General features: G+C 52.5%; 1 protein-coding gene across 1 annotated transcript; it reads right to left on the bottom strand.

Moving 5' to 3' along the window:
* Window positions 1-11,544: 11,544 nt before the first annotated feature.
* Window positions 11,545-14,324, bottom strand: ACTA1 (actin alpha 1, skeletal muscle). Its single transcript, XM_057530819.1, has 7 exons — window positions 14,207-14,324; window positions 13,284-13,424; window positions 12,854-13,178; window positions 12,609-12,770; window positions 12,316-12,507; window positions 12,040-12,221; window positions 11,545-11,942 (listed from the first exon to the last, which is right to left on the bottom strand). Exons 2-7 carry the CDS (start codon window positions 13,410-13,412, stop codon window positions 11,799-11,801), a joined length of 1,134 nt encoding a protein of 377 aa, XP_057386802.1. The 5' UTR covers window positions 13,413-13,424; window positions 14,207-14,324; the 3' UTR covers window positions 11,545-11,798.
* Window positions 14,325-20,391: the final 6,067 nt, after the last annotated feature.

Below are 20,391 nucleotides of genomic sequence, written 5' to 3' on the forward strand. Positions count from 1 at the left end.
CTGCTGCCAGGGGTCAGGCTCAGCCTGGCCCGCCCCAGCCTGAGAGCACAGGCAGGCCCGGGCCCTGGGCCACCAGGCTCTCGCTCGGAATGTCAGAGGACAGACCAGAGACACTCATGGCTCTCCTCCACCAGGCCCGGGAGCTGGGGGGTCCGCGGGGCGGGGGGGAGGGCAGCACCCACCCCTCAGAGCAGGCAAGAAGGGCGTGGTGCTCCCAGCCCATCCCCTTCCTCCCAGCAAGGGTCACCCCTGACTCCCTCTTCTGGGAGTCTAAATCCCCAGGATGGACACAGTCAACATTCACCCTATGATGTACACAAGGTGAATTCAGGAGCGGGGACCCAACATCAGCCTCCGATTCCGTGCAGCAAACAACCAAGTGGCTGAAGGTACAGCAGCAGCTAGAGCAGCAATGTTCTCTTGGAGCTGATCTTGTTCTACATGCGGGCTGAGACCCAGAGGGGCCCAAAGGCACGTGGCAGAGCACCTCTGGCCCTTGACCCCTGCCGGTGACCTCAGGAAGGCTCCCGTACCCTTCACAGGCCAAGGGAGTGGGTGTATGCCGAGCTCTCCTCAAGACACAGCGAGAGGAAGAACTAGCCCCGCTCTCGGCACTGCGGACACCAGTACCGAGCGCCTGAGAGCCTCCAGCCCCGGGGGGCTGGGCTCGCTACCCCCTCGCACAGGCGGGAATTAGGCTCAGAGACGCCGAGCGTTTGCAGGACGCGGCACCGCCGGGAAGAAGGCGGCTCCTCCGGCACCTGACTGCCCCGCTCAGGCTCCCGCCCAGGTTTCTGAGCGTCTGTTACCCGCCCGGTCGCGGGTCGCGGGGCCCATCGCGCCGCGGGGTGGCGCGTTTCAATGCCTATTAGCACAGCTTCCTGCCGCCCCGCTGCCACCCACGCCTTGCGCTCGCTGCCGAGCCCAGGCTGTTGTCCTGGTGACTCCCGGCTCCTTCCCCAGAGCCCTGACAGCCTGGCAGCTGTCACGCCCCGGGCACAGCAGCTCAGGGGAAAGGCGAAGATCTCCTCGCAGGAGAGACGGTTCGCTTCATAATTCCTGCTGAGACGACTACATGCTTCCCCGGCCCTCGCTCGCCGTCAGAGTCCCTCCGCCACTGGGAGGCCGATTCAACCAGCCAGCTGCCAGCGGCGCTGATGTAAAAACAGAGGTAGGCGGTGGGGGCTGGTACCCGACTCCCCGTGTGACCGGCAGGCCGGCAGACAGCTGCGCTCCTCCCCTCCCCCTCCCCATCCCTGTCCCTTCCCCTCCTCCCCTCCCCCTCCCCCTCCCCTCCCCCTCCCTTCCTCTCCATCCCTTCCTCTCCCCCTCCCCCCTCCCCTCCCCCTCCCTTCCTCTCCATCCCTTCCTCTCCCCCTCCCCCCTCCCCATCCCCATCCCTCCCCCTCCTCCCCTCCCCATCCCTATCCCTTCCCCTCCTCCCCTCCCCCTCCTCCTCTCCCCAACCCGCCCCTCCCCCTTCCCCTCCCTTCCCCTCCTCCCCTCCCCCTCCCCATCCCTCCCCATCCCTCCCCCTCCTCTCCTCCCCTTCCCCTCATATGGGAGGGAAATAGCACAAACCTTCATTCTCCTGTGGCCTTTCTGGATTTTCTATAGAGAACATTCCAGTACCCGGCCAGCTCCAAGGTGGGAATGGAATGAGAGGAAGTGAGAGGCTGCAGCCCATGTCACACTGCCGCCTCAGAGCCCAGGCTGCACCCCTTCAGGGCCAGGACTGCTCTGCCCCCCTCCGGCCTGGGACCACCCACCTGCCTGGCTGCCACACCAGCCGCAGCTGCCAAGCTCCGGGTGCCCGTTTCAGTGAGCAGATGAGTCAGAGACCCGAGAGGGGCCCTGGAGCCCCCCTCCTGCCCCAGCAAGGCAGCTTCTCGCTCTCGCTCTCTCTCTGCTTAGAACAGTTCCATGGCTTTCCACCGCTCTTAGAATAAAGAAAAAATATACCCTCAGCGGTGGAGGGTCTTCAGGCTGGGTCTGCCTCCCCCTGCATCCTCTCTGCCCACCACCCTCCCCCATCCCCACCCCACCACACCCAGCTTTCCGCAGGCCACGAACCTCCAGCCTCCCCACTTCACCTGTTGCTGCCTACTCACCTTCAAAGGACCTCGACCGCCCTGGCTCAGGAGCCCACCCCCCTTGGCTTCTTCTATATTGTCACACCCCACGCCTCTCTTGCAGCCCATGCTAAATGGACAGGCTTGCACTGTTGTTGATGAATTCTGTTTCCCACTCTGCACTGAGGGCTCCCTGAGGCTGAGACCCGGACTCTTCGGCTGGCCTCCTTGTCTCCCAGCACGGTGCCTGCACATAGTAGGTGCCCAGTAAAAGTTTGTTGAGTAAATCAGCAAACTTATAGCTGCAGGTGTGCCAACGAGCAGGGCAAGAGTGGAGTGACAGAGTTCTGGGTGCTTTTGGAAAATGAGCTAAAGGATAATGAAGACTAGGGGCTTCCCTGGTGGTGCAGTGGTTGAGAAGCCACCTGCCAATGCAGGAGACACGGGTTCGAGCCCTGGCCCGGGAAGATCCCACATGCTGCGGAGCAACTAAATCTGTGTGCCACAACTGCTGAGCCAGTGCTCTGGAGCCCGCGAGCCACAACTACTGAGCCCACATGCCACAACTACTGAAGCCCGCACCCTAGAGCCCGTGCTCCGCAACAAGAGAAGCTACCGCAACGAGAAGCCCGCACACCGCAACGAAGAGTAGCCCCCGCTCGCTGCAACTAGAGAAAAGCCCGCGCGCAGCAACGAAGACCCAACGCAGCCAAAAAACAAAACAAAACAAAACCTACACGCTCCCAACGCAGGGGGCCCAGGTTCAATCTTGGTCAGGGAACTAGAGCCCACATGCATGCCGCAACTGAGTTCGCATGCCGTGACTAAGGAGCCCGTGAGCCGCCACTAAGACCTGGTGCAACCAAATAAATAAATAAATATTTTTTTTAAAAAAAGAATAATCAAGACTAGATGTTGGGTGTCTTGGCTCCTCCAGCTGAGGGAAGCACGGCCCCACACCTGCGTCCTTGGATAACCAGGAAGACGGTGGAGAAAAAGGACACTTCCCTGGCTGTGAACCACAACCCTGTGTTCTCGTGTGGCTGGGAGCAAATCTGTTTGCTTCAAATTGCCTGGATTGCCCTTTGGGAAAAATATGACCACCCAGTGCAGGGCTGGGACTGGGGTGCAGCAAGGGAAGTGCCCGGGGGCGCAGAAACTTGAGGAAGGGCTGGCTGGGAGGGCTTCACCCTGCCCAGGCCGGACCACTGCGCTTGCTCCCATGTCAGTGAGAGATGCCCTGTAATTTCAGAGGTGCTGAGATCCCCAGCTTTCAAATTCCTGGCCTCCACCGCCAGGGCATCATAGGAAGAAATCACTACACAGCTCCTCCCAGGGGAGGCTCTGGGCGTCCCTGGTGACCCCAGCACACGGGCCTCCCTGCCCTGCACCGGCACTAGAGGCCGGAGACGAAACTCAGAGGAAAACCTAGATTCCAGAGAACCTTCCAAAGACAGAGGGTAAACATGGTAGGCATCCTTTTTAAGCATTTACTGGAGAAGTTCAAGTGCAGTCTAGTTATTCCATGTAGTGTCTCTCATGCCTACAATAGAAGAGATGCTCGGTAAATGCGCGCTGATGAATGGACCGGGCGGGAGGGGGAGGGGAGGCAGAACTGTGGGCGCTCTGGCTTAGGAAGGGCAAAGTGTAAACAGAGCCTTCTCAGAACTTCAAAGGGAACCTGGATGTGGAGAAACTCTTTATAGCACTGGCATCTCCCCTTCTCTTTGCTCATCCCCTTGTCCTGCATCCTGAGGGGCTTCTCAACAGCCTTCCCTTCCTCTCCCAGGGGTCCTGAGCAGGAGGAGTTGGGGGGGGTGCGGGATCACAGACTGTCAGAGGAACGGGGACCACCTAGAGCAGGGCTTCCCCCTCCTGTTAGCGATGGAGACCAACGTCCTCCGCTGAGCCAGGGCTGGAACCCAGAGATGCTCTTCCCAGTGCCATCTGCCCAGCTCACTCAGGATGCCTCTGGAGCTCAGACGGGAGAAATGAAAGGAGCAATTGAGTCCTTTCAGTGGGGGCCACCTTGGGATCATGCTTGACACAGCCGTTCTCCGACCCCGTCTCCATGTCCCCACCTCCCGCCACCCGCGTGGCTGCAAATGGATCTGCCCAAACTCATCTCTGCTGCTGGAAATACCATTCAGGGCTGAGGGCCTAGAGGGGCCTTTTCTTCTCTATTTATTTTTTCATTTTTCACTTAGTATTTTTAATATTAACATAACACTTATATCTTGAAAAAAATAAAGTTGAAAAGAATAATGAAGTATAAAAAAGGCAGAAAAAATCACCTATCATCCCCCCATACAGAAACCATCGTGGTGATTTATCTCTTTGACTGAGTTGCTTTGTCCTTTTGCCCTTCATTTTTTTCCCTGGTCCAATGGGTCCCTGCTGACCCAGGGCACATTAACATTGGGCTGAAGGGCTCCGGGCAGCTCTGTCTCCCAGCTGGTGCCCTGTTATCCTGGGGAATTTTCAGACCCAGTGTATTTTTAGGCCCAGGGAAAATATAACAGCTTTAAAATAAGGCAACAGAATTTGGGGCAAAATTCCTTAAGCCCATGTGTGAGATTTGAGCTGTGTTTCAAGAGTGGCTAAAGCCAGGCCTGCACCGTGAAAGATGTTGAGTTCTATTTTTAGGGAATATGACAGGCTGAGTTCTTGGAACAACACTCCTGTGGAAAACAACTAAAAAGCCAGATCAAGTATTTTGAACATCTTACAAGCACCGAAGAGTTGACAAGATAGTAAAGAATTACCAGGCCAAAATCTGGGGGGAACCAGCAGGACAGTGATTCTAGAAACAGCTCTTGCCCTGAGAGTGTTTGCTTATCTCACTTACCTTGCACTTGGGGTTTAACAGCTTTGCAAATCTTGATGCCTCCATTGTGAAGCTGGGACACTGAGGGTTACACCACGGGGAAGCGTGAAGGAGTGAGCCAGGGGTAAGCCCTGCCCCACACCGACACTCGAGGATCGGACAGGCGAGTGGCCCTGGTACCGAGTGCGTGGTAGTGGCGTGGGGTGCAGATTCCTGGGAAATTGTAAACTCAGGCTGAGTTCTCACACGTATTTGCAACCCATCTCATCTGGGGGGACCAAGAGACCTCAGGCTGTGGATTTAGTTTACCATCATCTCAGATTAGTGGTATCCTAGGAGATCCCTGGCAGAAGCAAATACAAGTCCTTTCCTGAGAGAGTCACCTTTATTATGGGTTTCCAAGTGTCCCAGAAATAATTCTTCAAAGACAGTGAACACGACACTGTCAAGTACACATGGAAAAAGGTACTGTGAGTATGAACCAGAACAATGGGTAATAGAAATAAACTCCAAGACTTCAGCCACTAGGATTATTAGATTCATATTATTAAAAAACTATGCTTGCTCTATGAAAGAAGTAAGAGACAAGCTAACAAATATCCACAGGAAGCAGAAAACTATAAAAATATGATCTAGTTAATCTGAAAATAAAATAATTTCTAAAATTTTCTAAAAGTTAAAAATTCAATACCAGAAATTTAAAACTGAGCAAAAGAGTTTAACAATAGATTAAGTAAGTTAAAGGGAGAATTAGTGAATTGGAAGATCAATTGGAGGAAATTACCCACAATGCAATTCAGATAAACCCCCTAAAATGAAAAATACAAAAATAAATTTTTTTTTTAATTTAAAAATTAAAACTTTTTTAAGGTAGAGGTATCAGAAGTTCTGACATCTTATTTTTTGCCTGCAATTTTTTCTTTTGATTAAAATGTACACAAAATGAAATGCACAAATCTTAATTGTACAGTCACTGAATCTGATCTTTGTAACCCAGTCCTTTATCAAGATACAGAACATTTCCATAATTCCAAAAAGTTCCCTCATGCCACTTCTCAATATCCATCCCACTCCCAGATATTCCACCTCATATAAGCGGAATCATACAGTATTTGTTCTTTTGTGACTGGCTTATTTCACCTAATATAATGTCTTCAGACTCATCCATGTTGTAGCATGGGTCAGAATCTCCTTCCTTTTTAAGAGTGAATAATATTTCATTGTACATATACACCACATTTTATCTATTCCTCCATTAACGGACACTTGGGCTGCTTCCACCTTTTGCCTATTGGGATAATGCTGCTATGAACATGGGTGTGCAAATACCTCTTTGAGTCCCTGCTTTTATTTCTTTGGGGTACAAGGATTTTGTGTTGTCCAAGGAAAGTAAAAGTATTGATTAATTTTAGACTTTGAACAGGCTGGACTAATAGTACAAAATAAAATGATAGATTTAAACCCAAACATGCCAGTAATCACACTGAATATAAACGGACAAAGTGTCTCAATTAAAAGACAAAATTGTCAGGCTGGGAAAACTATTCAGCCTTATGCTGTTTACAAGAAATGTATATAAAATATAAGGGTACATCAAAATTGAAAATAAAAGAATAGAGTCAAAAGTTACAAGTTAAAGTCTTTCCTCTGCCACTTTTACTAATTTATAAACTAAGTTTGTAAACTTAGGCAAGTCACTCAGTCTTGAGGCCTCACTGTTATCATTTATGAAAGTAGAGCAATAATCCCTATCCTAGCTACCTTATAAGATAAAATGAGCTAATGTATGTGAAAGTTCTTCATATAACATAAGACACAATATTAACATAAGAGATGCATGGACTATTAAAATGAATTGTTACTAGTGGCCTCTTAGTTACTATAGTGGGTTAAATTCTTGACCCTATTGTGGGCTGAATTGTGTCACCACCACCCCAAATTCATATGTTGAAGTCCTAACCCCCAGGACCTCAGAATGTGACTGTATTTGGAGACAGGGCCTTTACAGGAGTAATTAGAACAAAGTCTTTAGGGTGGGTCTTAATCCGACATGACTGGTGTCCTATAAGGAGGAATGTGGGCACAGACAGGAAGAGAGGGAAGAGGACGTGCAGACACAGGGACAAGATGGTATCTGCAAGCCAAGGAGAGAGGCCTCAAGTGCCGACAACCCTGCCTTGATTTTGGAGTTCTAGCCCCCAGAACTGTGGAAAAAAATAATTCCTGTTGTTTTAAGCCACCCAGTTTGTGGTAATTTGTACAGGAACTTAATACAGGTCCCATGAAGGAAACTAGGAAAGATGGGGTGAACAAGGATCCAGGGGTGCTACGGCCACCCTTGGCCCATGATGTAGAGAGACTTCTACTCCCAAGGCCATCTCCAGTGACCAGAATTCTCCACGTGGTGATAAGGTTTAGGAAACCCCAATGATTGTCACAGGAAAGGCAATCCTGATTCTACGGACAGCCCTGAGAACCACCAACATCACCTTTGCACATTTCAGTCTTTCTTTCGCTCAATCACCACCCCCGGAAACTGTTCAGCATCAGTGCTACTGAACTCAGCTCTGGCTGCTCATCACTCGAAAGCTAATATTTGAGAGGCAAGTGTTGGTAGAAAGGAAAGTTTGCTTTACTCTGGAGACTGGCAACCTGGGGAGAAGGTGGACTCATGTCCAAAGGCCAATTCTCCCCTGCCAATCAGAGGGCAAGAGCTTTTAAAGGGGAGTTTCAGGGGTGAATAGACAGAGGGAGGGGGCTATATGCAGCAACAGCACAGCCAGCTCTGACCGTCATCTTGAAATTGGTCACGCGGTGGTCTGATCAGTGTCAGCTTGATTGAGCCTTCAGTTCCAGGGTCGGTTTGTTCCCCTTTCTTTGAGGCCAGTTCTGGGAATTGTAGCAGCTTATGTCATGGCTACAGTCTGGTCATCATGCAGTTAACTTCTTCCACCTGGTGGGAGTTTCAATATCTACAAGGTAGCTCACAGGATATGGCTCAGAATATTATCTATAACCCTTGAGGAGGAACTAAAATCCTTGACTTTGTTTAATGACTAAATTATTATTATTTTTGTTTGACTACTTTTCTTTGCTTCTGCATTTTCTCACTTCTCTGAATAAATTTATTCTTTGGCTAAAGTTTTTCTCCAGACAAGAGGCAGGCAGAGGACATACAGGGGGGAGTTTCTGTTCTATGAAGACCCCTTAGGGTCCTGCTCCATCAGGATAAGCCATTAAGAAACTGACAAGCAGGGGCAGAGTCAGTCAGAAGGCTCAGGGCTCCTGCACCCAGTGAAAGGGCCACCCTTAATGAGGGGCCCCCATTCCTCATTCACGTCAGCTAACCTCCAGCTGCCTTTGCCGTCTGTGCCCCTTCTGGAAGGTGCAGCCCATGGCCTGCTGGGGGGAGTGGCTCTGGCTGTGGGTGACAAGGACGCAGGTGGACCTGGAGCCCTGGGACCCGCCACGCTGCCCACCTCACCAGTGCACCATCACACCAGGTCTTCTCGGCTTCTCTCGGAGCTGAGGTCAGACACGGCTCATCAGCTTGTGGGAACTCCCCAAAAGGACTGTGACATAGCGACAGTGCAAAAGCGGGTGACTTCCAAGGACAGTGCAGGGCAGAGAGGAAATGTAAGCGACAGAAAGGAGGCAAGAAGGAAAGGGAGGAAGGCAGGCAGGTGGGCTGGCCACATGAGTGCCCTCAGGGGCAGGGCTGGTCTGTGGCCTGAGCCCATTCTGACTCTTGTTCTCAGGGCAGAGGCACTGCCAGGTGAGAGGCAGCAGTAGTCTGTGTCCCCAAGGCCAGGGGAGGGCAGGCCTTCTCCAGCACAATGATGGATGTTTCCCTGTAAGAATCTATATCTGGAACCATCCAGCCTTGGCAGAAAACAATGCTGTGCAGGAGGGAAGCCGGCCTGGTGGTGGCGAGTGCGAAGCAGCCAGATACCCACAGCATCCGACGGTCATGGTCCGGGGTGGGCCTGCCCCTGGACCAGGACCATCCCAGCCAGCTCCTCCAACAGGCTGTGCGGTGATCGGAGTCAAGGCATAAGTGCCTGGTGATGGTGGGGGTCATGACACTGAACTCCCAGGATGGGACCACATATTAGCCTTCTCCGTACCCCTGGCACATAGTAGATGGGCAATAAAATATTTCATTAACCCCTTAGGGTTCTGCCAAATCTGGGGTGACAGTTCAGGGGACTAAACAGCTGGGAGGTACCCTGATATTCCATGGTCTAATTCTAACTCCCAAAGGTTTAAATTATAAAGCCTAGGCTGTACCCCAATCCCAGATCCTTTTATTTTTCCCACTCAGCCTAATCCTTCTTTTTAATCCGGACACAACCTCTCTTCCCATTTTCTTCTTTGTCCCTTCTTCCTTCAACTGGGCACTATAGCAATATAGATTTGGTGCGAAAAAAAATTACGGCTATTTAATGAGCTTTTGAGAGAATGAAATAACTGCAGTTAGATCCCTGATAAGACCTACCAGGTCTAAGGAAACACACCATAAGTGATGGGTGGGGAAATTTTTTTGGCTGCTTTCAATTCTCTCACAGCTCCAAAAATTGATTCTCTGAGATGGCTTTTCAGTGGGAAATTAGCCATAACATTATCCCCTCTAGTGCCAAGTACACTGCTGTCACACAGGAGCTTCTCGCTTCTTCATACTGCAAACACACTGAGCTGCTGGGGGCTCTCCTCACCCAGCACAAACATGTGTATATCTCTATACACACTATATACACTCTATATACAGTGTGTGTGTGTGTTTATATATATTATATATATACACATAAAATTATATATAATTATATAAAAATGTATATAATTATATATACATATAATTATACATTAATTATACATGCATATAATTATACATTAATTATATATACATAATATATAATATATGTTAAATATATATATATGTAATTCTTTACTACAGCACACCAAAAATCTTCTTTCAGGCCTAATATAGGTAACACAATTTACCAAATACCTATAATCACAACCTACTAGGAGAGCAGGAAAGATACAGAACACCAATGAAATGTGTGATGCTTGTTTCTTTTTAGAGAAGAACCAGAAAAGAAAAGGTCATGTGGCACACTTCCAGTGAAACCACACAATTCCTAATTTTTGCACATGTTTTCAGTAGAAGAACAACGTCAAAGGTGGGGCAGAAGGAAATGCTACAAATTATATTGAAAACTTCTCTCAGGCATTTGATGATTATGATCACAGGAGAAATGGGTCATTACCTCCTTAAATATCTTACTTAAATCCTAATTAAGAGATCTGGGGTTTTGGTTAAAAAAGATTTAACATGCGGGTTAGCTGACTCATGTAATTCTGACGTTTTTTTCCCAGCTGTTGGCTACACGAATTATTCAGGCTGTGTGTGTGTTGTTTGCTCAGATGTGCCTGTGTAAATGTACTATTATCCATGAAAGCTGGGTACCTCTGAAAGACTAGAATTTAGCCCATTTTTAACCTTTATCCCTCCTGGGTGGATGAATGCCTGGTTTTCAGTGGATTTGGTATCGTATACTTGTTTTATTAAAATCTTAAGTTCTACTGAATGATGATTCTCTTGATATCTGGATTTGGCAGTATTCCTACCTTGGAGGCTTCAATGATTTTGGAAGCTTCTCAATAGGCCATACGTAACAGGAGGGAATAAACATATGGCAAAGTGGCATATAACACAAGCTATGTTGTTAATTCTACTTATAAACTTATTTCTGAATGAGTGTATTACCTTCTTTGAGTCAGAATCTATTTCATTTATAGGGACCACTTTTTTTCCCGAAAGTCTTGACTGGGAAACACTAGGCTACTTTAAAATATGCAGATGCAGTGTTCTCTCATAGGAATGCAAACTGTTACTATGTTCTGTGCCTTTCAGACACTGCGGGAGTGGAGTAGGGTTGCTCCTTCTCTCTTGCTTACCTCCTCTTCTTCAGCACCATCTGGGCTCCCTTCCCTGCAGGCATCTCCTTGCTGGCCCGCCCCCAGTGCCCTTCCCCGCCTAGGATGCGCTGTCCTTCTTTTGGAGCGTTCACTTGGTCCTTCCTCGCCCTCCTCCCACCTCTGAGCGCCGCTCCTCCCCCGCCCCACCCAGGAATGGGCGCTTCTTTATGCCACCATCACCTGGTACGAAGCAAAGGACTTCCCAATCGGCAAGAGAAGTGGTTACCTTCACTTACAAATGAACACAGCCCTTTCAATTACATCGCAGAGTCCGGAGGGAACCCGGATTCTGTAAGGCCACGCCCGCCGCGGGCGGAGCGGAGGTGCGCGCTGCGGGGCGGCCCCCGGGCCCAGCACCACGGTCAGCGCCCTGCCTGCGGCGTCCCCTGGCCACCCGCGCGCGGCCCCAGCGCCGCCGCCGACCCGAGCGCAGTGAAGAGCCGGACGCGCCCGAAGGTCAAGTAGGGTCACGGCGCGCCTGCCAGTCTGGGGAATGGATCTGAGCCAGAGGGGAGAGCCCTGAGCAGGGGAAGACTTAACTCACGGGCTTGAAAGGCGTGCACTCATTCGGAGTATTGGGCAAAGTGATGGAGGAAGATGGGGTCCCTCTTCCTCCCCGCCCCCGGCAGCTCCCCGCCCCCGCAAATAAACACAACAGACAACTTTACGCAGCATAACAGAACGGCTGAGTTTAATGCTTCAAGTTTTCCATTTCCTTCCACAGGTCTTCGTTTTACAAATAACAAAATGAGGTAAATAAGTTAATGTATGTACACGCTACAAACACTGTGTCGGCTTGCGGCGGCAGCAGCGCAGGTGGTTGGAGAGCAGTTGCCGCGCGGTAGCTCGAGGTCAGCCGCCTGCGCCGCGAGCGGATTCGTCGTCCTGGGGAGAAGTGGTGGCTGTCGGGGAGGCGTCTAGAAGCATTTGCGGTGGACGATGGAGGGGCCGGCCTCGTCGTACTCCTGCTTGGTGATCCACATCTGCTGGAAGGTGGACAGCGAGGCCAGGATGGAGCCGCCGATCCACACGGAGTACTTGCGCTCGGGCGGGGCGATGATCTGCAAGACAGTGACAGTGACAGTCCGTCAGGGACGCGGCCGCGGCCCGGAGCCCCTCGCGGGCCGGGGAAGCGGGGCGGGGGGGGGCGCCGCCCACCTTGATCTTCATGGTGCTGGGGGCCAGCGCGGTGATCTCCTTCTGCATGCGGTCGGCGATGCCTGGGTACATGGTGGTGCCGCCCGACATGACGTTGTTGGCGTACAGGTCCTTCCTGATGTCGATGTCGCACTTCATGATGCTGTTGTAGGTGGTCTCGTGGATGCCCGCCGACTCCATTCCTGGGGGCCACGGGGAGGAGCGTGAGCGGGCGGGCGGGCGGGCGGGGGGCCCGGGGGGCGGGTGGGGGCCGGCGGGCGGGCGCTCGGGGCTCACCGATAAACGAGGGCTGGAAGAGCGTCTCCGGGCAGCGGAAGCGCTCGTTGCCGATGGTGATGACCTGGCCGTCGGGCAGCTCGTAGCTCTTCTCCAGGGAGGAGGAGGAGGCGGCCGTGGCCATCTCGTTCTCGAAGTCCAGGGCCACGTAGCACAGCTTCTCCTTGATGTCGCGCACGATCTCGCGCTCGGCTGCGGGCGGCGGGGCGAGAGAGGAGCCCTCAGCGCGGGGCCCGGGGACCCACGCGCCGCCCGCCTGCCCGCCCGCCCGGGGAGCCCGGGGCGCAGCGCACCTGTGGTCACGAAAGAGTAGCCGCGCTCGGTGAGGATCTTCATCAGGTAGTCGGTGAGGTCGCGGCCGGCCAGGTCCAGGCGCATGATGGCGTGCGGCAGCGCGTAGCCCTCATAAATGGGCACGTTGTGGGTGACGCCGTCGCCCGAGTCGAGCACGATGCCTGCGCGGGGGCGGGGCCGGGGGTGAGCGACGGGTCAGTGACCGGCGCTCGGGAAGGGGGTGGGGCGGCTCCCGAGCACTCACCGGTGGTACGGCCGGAGGCGTAGAGGGACAACACGGCCTGGATGGCCACGTACATGGCCGGCACGTTGAAGGTCTCAAACATGATCTGGGTCATCTTCTCGCGGTTGGCCTTGGGGTTGAGGGGGGCCTCGGTGAGCAGGGTGGGGTGCTCCTCGGGGGCCACGCGGAGCTCATTGTAGAAGGTGTGGTGCCAGATCTTCTCCATGTCGTCCCAGTTGGTGATGATGCCGTGCTCGATGGGGTACTTGAGGGTCAGGATACCCCTCTTGCTCTGCGCCTCGTCGCCCACGTAGGAGTCTTTCTGCCCCATGCCCACCATGACGCCCTGCGGAGCGGAGACACCACGCGCTCGTTACCGCGGCTCCGGGTGGCGCGGGGCTGGGCTGCGCGGGGACCCGGCCCAGCTCCCTCCGCGGACGGGCAGCCTGACCTGGTGGCGAGGGCGGCCCACGATGGACGGGAACACGGCCCTAGGGGCGTCGTCGCCGGCGAAGCCGGCTTTCACCAGGCCGGAGCCATTGTCGCACACGAGGGCGGTGGTCTCGTCTTCGTCACACATGGTGTCTGGTTTCTGCAAGGACGGGAAGGCCGTGGAGACACTCGGCGTGTCAGGCGGAAGGCCCCGCCATCGCGAGCGCCCTCCCTCCCCCGGGGCCTATGGACACCCCCAGCCCCCAGCCCGGCGCCGTCCCGAAGGGGAAGCAATCAATGCCACCCGGGCCGAGCTGCGCTACCGGGCCCTGCGCTGGGGGGAGACCACACCGAGCGTTTCTCCATCCGGGAACCCAGGGCACACTGTCCCCGAGGGTTCTCTTCCTTGGGTGCAGGCGCCGCCCTCTCCGCACCTCCGGGGTCTCACCTAGGGGGTCAAGGTCCGCGAACCCTGCCCACTGGGCGACTATGAGGTTGAAAGGAGACGCCGTGGGAAGGGCTTGGGCGCTCCACCCGGGGACGAATGGCCTATTCCGGACCCTCACGACACACCAGACTCACAACCGAAGCGCCCTTCGGCCTGATGGCGAACCCGGGGAGTAGTGGCCCTTGCTGTCCTTTGGCTCGGTTGGGACGGAACTGCCCTGGGAACGACTAGAGCAAAACCTTTCATCTACTTGGGCACAAACTAAGCGTCAGGGAGAGCAGCCCGAAGGGACTGGGCATAAATTTGGAGAAGTTTCCAAAGGATGAGGGTTTCCTGTCTCTTCTTTAAAGCGCACGTGGCTCTGGGGCCGGAGGCGCAGCACTGAGGACGCAGGGCTGGGACTGATATAGTGAGTCGGCCGAGCTCTACCCGGAGTTCTCCGGACTCCCTTCGGTGGTGCCCCGTCTCCCTGTCCCCACCCCGACCCCGCCTACCTCGGCGGGTGGCTACACCTGCTGCTCTCCGGCTCGGGCGCTGCGGTGGCCGCTCGTCCCCCAGCTCAGGTTTTATATAGCCCTCGGGCGCTCCCCCCGCGCCGCCCCGCAGGAATGTCGCTTCCCTTCTCGAGCCATATTTGGGTGTCGGGCACTAGAGCCCCCTCCCCCAGCCGGTTCACGGCCTGGGTCCCCGCCCGGGTCCCCCGCGCTGACCAAAGAAGGAGCGGCCTGGCCCAAGCCCAGGTAACGCGGGCCGAGCCGTATATGGAGCGTCTCCCCGCTGGTCGGCCCCTCCCGACCCCGCCCAGCTGCCCGGCAGAGAGCCTGGGGTGCGGCGAGGGTCACCGCGTGCGCGGCGTGCCCAGTGCGCCTGCGCCCCGGGCTGCACCTGTCCGTCGCCGCCGCCCTGCCCCGCCCCCGGCCGCTGGGCGCGCACTGGGCCTCAGGGAGGTGCGCCCCGCATTTCACCCCTTCTTCGGGTTCTTTGCTCAGACCCCCGAACCTCAAGTGCGGCTCCAGGGAGGAGGGAGCCGTGTTCAAGTGGTGGGCCCGAGAGGACCGGGGGAGCAGTCACACCCGCGTCCCGGGCAGGGGAGGCGGGCGACCCCTCCCGCCAGTTCCCCAGCGAACCTGGTCTCTCCCCCCACCCCGAGCTCCTCGAATCCAGAGGGCTGACCCCGTCGGCCCCCACCCCCACCGGAGAGGGTCACCAGCGGCGGGAGGGCGCGCAGCTGTCGTGGGCAGACAGCTAGCGGCGGGGGACAAGGGCGGAGCGCCGGGGAGGAGGCGCGGGCCTCCCGGGGACAGGCCCGGGCGGCGGCTGCGGCAGCGCCGGGCGCAAAGCCAGGGCCCTCGGACCTGCCCGCCTCGGGGACGCGCGGCGCGCTCGGGGGCTTGTGAAGGCAGTGAATTTCAGGGCGTGACTGGCGCGCTCCGGGGTGCGGCGGGCCGAGCGGAGCGCCCTACCCCCCGCATCCTCGGCGGAGCTCACTGAGGGCCCCCCTCCTGGGGCCGAAAGGCAAAGGTCACAGCCCACGACCTGGGGGTGGGAACGGTGAGGTGTTCTTACTAGATGAAGCCGCGCCCGTCCCTCCCCCCGGTAAAGAGGACAAGGACGTCGCGCTCTAGGATGGGCAAAACGTTTTCCTTCTGCAAAGGCTGAACAAACTCATCGTTATATTTAGAGGGTGATGCCCAGCCAAGGCCGGCCGCTTCCCAATCCCCCTTGTAGTCACCGGTCCACCAGAGCCTGCTGAAGCGGTTCTATTTATACCGCTGATATATGGGGATATGCCTTTCTAATTTTCTAGAAGGATTTGGCTCTATCTACTTATGGTAAGGTGGAGTGGGGGGTCAGAGGAGGTTACCCAGTTGGCGCTTCTCACTCCCCCCACCCCAACCTGCCCGGATGAGAACAGTTCTAACCTTGCTGTGGAAGGCACAAGGAGAAACAATTCTCTGTGATGAACTCAGTGACATGCTTTAAGGGGTACATCAGTGATGCGGTGTGAGCCAGAAGGGAACCACTCATTTTTCTGATGTGCTGAAGTGTTTCCAGAATAGCTACCATTCACATTTGGTGGTGGGACTCAGCAACTGGGACAGGTGTGGGCCCTCTTGAGGAGGGATATAAAAGTATATGAAACCCTTCTCCGCAGCCCACATCATGGCAGCCCTTCCCCAAAATGGCCAAAGTCAATTACAAAATAAGGAGTTTGGTTAGTATGGGGCCTCGGTAGTGAGTATAATGCCACAGTGGCTTCATATTCAGTTTCTGAAATTAGAGAATGAATGAATAATGGACAGAGCTACATTTCATTTTCAATACCTTGTGTCCTGCTGTGGCAGTGTGAAGTGGCGACACTAGAAAACAACAACAACAAAAAAAAACACCTGACAAATGCACTCTATGTACAGTGTAAGGGGAAAAGCTTAAATTTTGGTCTTGAAGATAGGAAGAAGTATGCTGTCATTTACTGAATACCTAAGAATTTGGTTGACATCTTAAAGGGGAAGGAGGTTGTATTTGCCAGAACTGTTGCTCAGTGCAACTCCTCTCCTATAGCGAGCTTTTCTAAGCTCAGGGTCTATTAGATCCCGACACACATGAAAAGCTGAATCAAGCACTCACAAGCTAGGGGAGATCTGCTGGTACAGCAAACCTTGGGGAGGTGGGCTTGAGAATGCCAGCTGGGATGCCTGCGCAGGTTGAAATAGTACCCGAGGGCCACCACGGGGCGGCCGCAGGCCCATCCTGGTCCTGCTGAATTCTCATTGGCTCATAAATGGCCTTGAGGAGCAGGTGGAAGGCCGTCTCCATACATGTACACTCTGGGGATCACCCCAGCACTCCACGCCTGAGTAAGTGGGTCACTGCCTGCACAGCCTTTTGAGAGACACCCTGAGGAAAGGTCAGCCATGCAGGGTATGCTCGACATAGAGCTCCTGCTTCTAAGTTTTCGGGGGCGGCCTTAGCTCGATCCTCTGACAGGCCCTTCTGCTAGGGCCCAGCCACTGTGCTCACACCCAATCCAGCCGCATCCCCTCAGCCCCTCACATATCTGTGGACCCCAATCTCAAGCAGTCTAAGCCTTCTACTGTGTTTCCTACCTATTTAGACATGAATCTGTAAAGTGCTTCACATGTTTTTGTGTTGTTCCATTAATCCTGTAACTATCTGGAGGTAGATGAGACAGGTACTATTTACGCTAGCTTTAAAAATAAGCAAACCAAGGCTCCATGAGACAGACAGCACGTCCTGGGACACACAGGGGCTTGGGAGACCCACCCTTCCCTAGGAGTGCTCGGGGCTGCTTTCTATCTCCCTTTAACCTTCTCCAACACTTGGTATGTTCTGGAACATAACAGATCCTGGAGGGATCTCTTCCAGCGAAGGGCCAAAGACATCTTAAATGAAGCCATGGCTCCATGTGCAGCCATCCTCTGTCATCCCAAAAAGAACAGGGAGGGGGGCTGCCTGGCAAGACACAAAGTCAGAAGCGTTCCAGCGACCAGGCGGGTAAAGGGAAAAACCAACTCACCGCCCTCCCAAGCCACACATCTAAAAATGTCCAGTTGACCGTGGCAGGCAGGAAGAGAGGACTTCGATCTCCTACTGGTTTTCTCACACTGGGACTCGCTCTGCTTTGGCATCTCTAAGGGACTAATGATTCCATCCGAGGCTTCCTTTCGCCTTCTCCCCCTCCCCTCCCCCTCCCCTCCCCACCCCAGCCCACCAGGCCAGCTATAATGAACTAGTTAAAAAAGCCTGCACTTCGGTAAAGCACATCTGGGTGTACCTGCCCCTCTGACGGGCTATGTGACCTGGGGTGGGTGGCTTCCAGAGACACTCAGCCTTCTCAACTGAGGATACCACCTACTGCTTAAGACTGATTTGAAGGTTGAAACTAGGTAAGTGCCTGGAACACAAGAAACGAGAAATGGTACAGTATCTTTCTTCTAAGTGTTTGGAGGAGGTGAGAGGGGTGAAATGGTAGGAGAGGTGAGCAAAGGACACTAAAAATCATTAGAACGGCTCACTGACCACTTATCAACGTCATCACTAACTGAACAGGAAGAGTCGGTGTCATTTTAAATGTATCTGGAATGAACAGATTTTTGTACAAAGATTTATTCCAGTATTACGGTAAGAAAAAACACAAAGACAAAACCCCAACCCAACCGAACCCCAAACCATTAACCCAAGTGTTTTTTAAGACTGTTAAGAAGAGAGAGACCTGTTAAATTATGATACAGCCATATGGTAAAGTATCAGGCAGTCATTGAAAAAAATTGTACCTTGAAGAATACGGAAGATATGCATTCTTGAAGGGGGAAAGGTTGGTTCTTAGGGGGTTAAAAAAAAATCTTAGATATTACAATGACGCGTGGCTCCAAAGGCTATGGTACATAAAAAGATATACAATATATTTGTGGTATTAAACTTTCAGAGGGGGTGAAGGGCGCAGAGTGATTAAAGAAAATTGTCTTAAGAAGTCTCCTTAGGAGGAGTGGTAATGAAAAGGAAGGTTGACAGATGAATGGATAAAGAAGATGTGGCACATATATACAATGGAATATTACTCAGCCATAAAAAGAAACAAAATTGAGTTATTTGTAGTGAGGTGGATGGACCTAGATAGAGTCTGTCATACAGAGTGAAGTAAGTCAGAAAGAGAAAAACAAATACCGTATGCTAACGCACATATATGGAATCTAAAAAAAAAAAAAAAAAAAAAAAAAGGTTATAAAGAACCCAGGGGCAGGACGGGAATAAAGACACAGACCTACTAGAGAACGGACTTGAGGACATGGGGAGGGGGAAGGGTAAGCTGGGACAAAGTGAGAGAGTGGCATGGACATATATACACTACCAAATGTAAAACCGATAGCTAGTGGGAAGCAGCCGCATAGCACAGGGAGATCAGCTCGGTGCTTTGTGATCACCTAGAGGAGTGGGATAGGGAGGGTGGGTGGGAGGGAGACGCAAGAGGGTAGAGAAATGGGGATATATGTATACATATAGCTGATTCACTTTGTTATAAAGCAGAAACTAACACATCACTGTAAAGCAATTATACTCCAATAAAGATGTTAAAAAAAAAAAGGGTGAGAAATACCAGATTAAAGATACATAGAAATGCTCACAATACCTCACATCAAAATAAGCAGGTTACAAAATGTAACACATGCACAGCCCAAATACTGATATATACAAAATCTAGGATATATTTCAAAATGGTAACTGAAGTTATTTCTGGCTGGTGGGATTACAGGGGTTTATTTTCCTCCACACACTTTTTTTTTTCTTAATAGGTTTCACATTTTCTACAGTACTTTTTAAATTTTAGAATTAAACAAGATTAGATCTAAAACATATACCTTGGTATTTAATGAGTGAATTTTACGTAGGAATATAGAAAGCTGTTTTCTTTAGAAGTGTTCTTTGAATAAAGTCTCCAGGAACGGGTAGGCGGGCTACACTAATGCTTTCGTAGTTATTAGCCTGAAAACGCACATGTGCGCGGGGAGCGAGGCTGTGGTCACCTTGGGCCTCGAGGGGTGCGCTTCACACCCATCCCCGACAGCCCCCACACCTGGAGGGTGAAGCTGTGAGAAAAGCACGATTCAGACCCCAAAGTAAAAAAGCAGCACAACCCAATTTCTAAAGTTTTCTTCAGACCGAAATCCCTAAAACAGAGGGCGTCAGTCGCCTTCCACCTCACCAAGAATTCCAGCACTGTCTCTTGCTGTGATTCTCAAATTCTGTCTTAATCCTCGACATGTTCATGAGCTCCTAAAACACAGCCACACACAAAGCCTGTTGCTCACGATCAAGCCCCCAACCTTCCTGTTTGATTTAATCGGGGCCACAAGCTGTGACTTTTCAAGCAGCGTTCAAAGACACGAGTGAAGAAAACCTTCTCCAAGTCAGTCCACTTTCTCTTTCCTAGTAAACATGCACACCTTTACAGCACCTTTACACTTTGTCATCGCCAACTACTCAGTTTATATAAAAATCAGTAATTCTTTAATGAAGACTGTGGTGTGCAACAAATTTTTAAAATTTAGAAGAAAACATTACTCAATATCTTAGGCCTTAATTTCACTATTACTGTTAAAATAATTTTTAAGAAACCCAACCATTTTGGAGCTATGGCTACCATCTCTAACAGGGGTAGGAGAGAGCCTTTTTCTCCCTCAAAATGAGACAACTATCCACCCTGCTGTGAGAGCGGCAGCTTTACATCCTCGTGGTCCATGGGCCGGGGTCATCGTCAGACTGGCTTTCGTCACACGGGGGTAACTGGGTTTGTGGCAGCACATGAAGGTGGCAGGGTCCTGTGTCCCAGTCACAGCATCACTTGACAGGATCTCACAGGTGAGAACCGTAAGGCCCTGTGAAACCAAAGTCTTCTAACACAAGAATTCAACCATTTCTTATGCCGTCTGACAAGTTCCTCTCCCTAACTTCCCCTAGTGCCCTTCAGGATATTCCTAACTGCGACCCACGCTGTCCCAGCACCCGTGTTGCAGACAGAGGCCGGGATGCCCATTTCCTTCCTCTGGTGACTGCCGACAGCAGCTCCTCCATGAACCCATCCTTCCACACATGCTCAGAGGCGGGATCTGAAGCCTGCAGGGGACAGGGCGTGAGAGCTGCACTTCGTGAAGCCGGGAAC

The sequence above is a fragment of the Balaenoptera acutorostrata genome, chromosome 16, assembly GCF_949987535.1.
Source record: "Balaenoptera acutorostrata chromosome 16, mBalAcu1.1, whole genome shotgun sequence".
Classification (NCBI taxonomy): Eukaryota; Metazoa; Chordata; class Mammalia; order Artiodactyla; family Balaenopteridae; genus Balaenoptera; species Balaenoptera acutorostrata.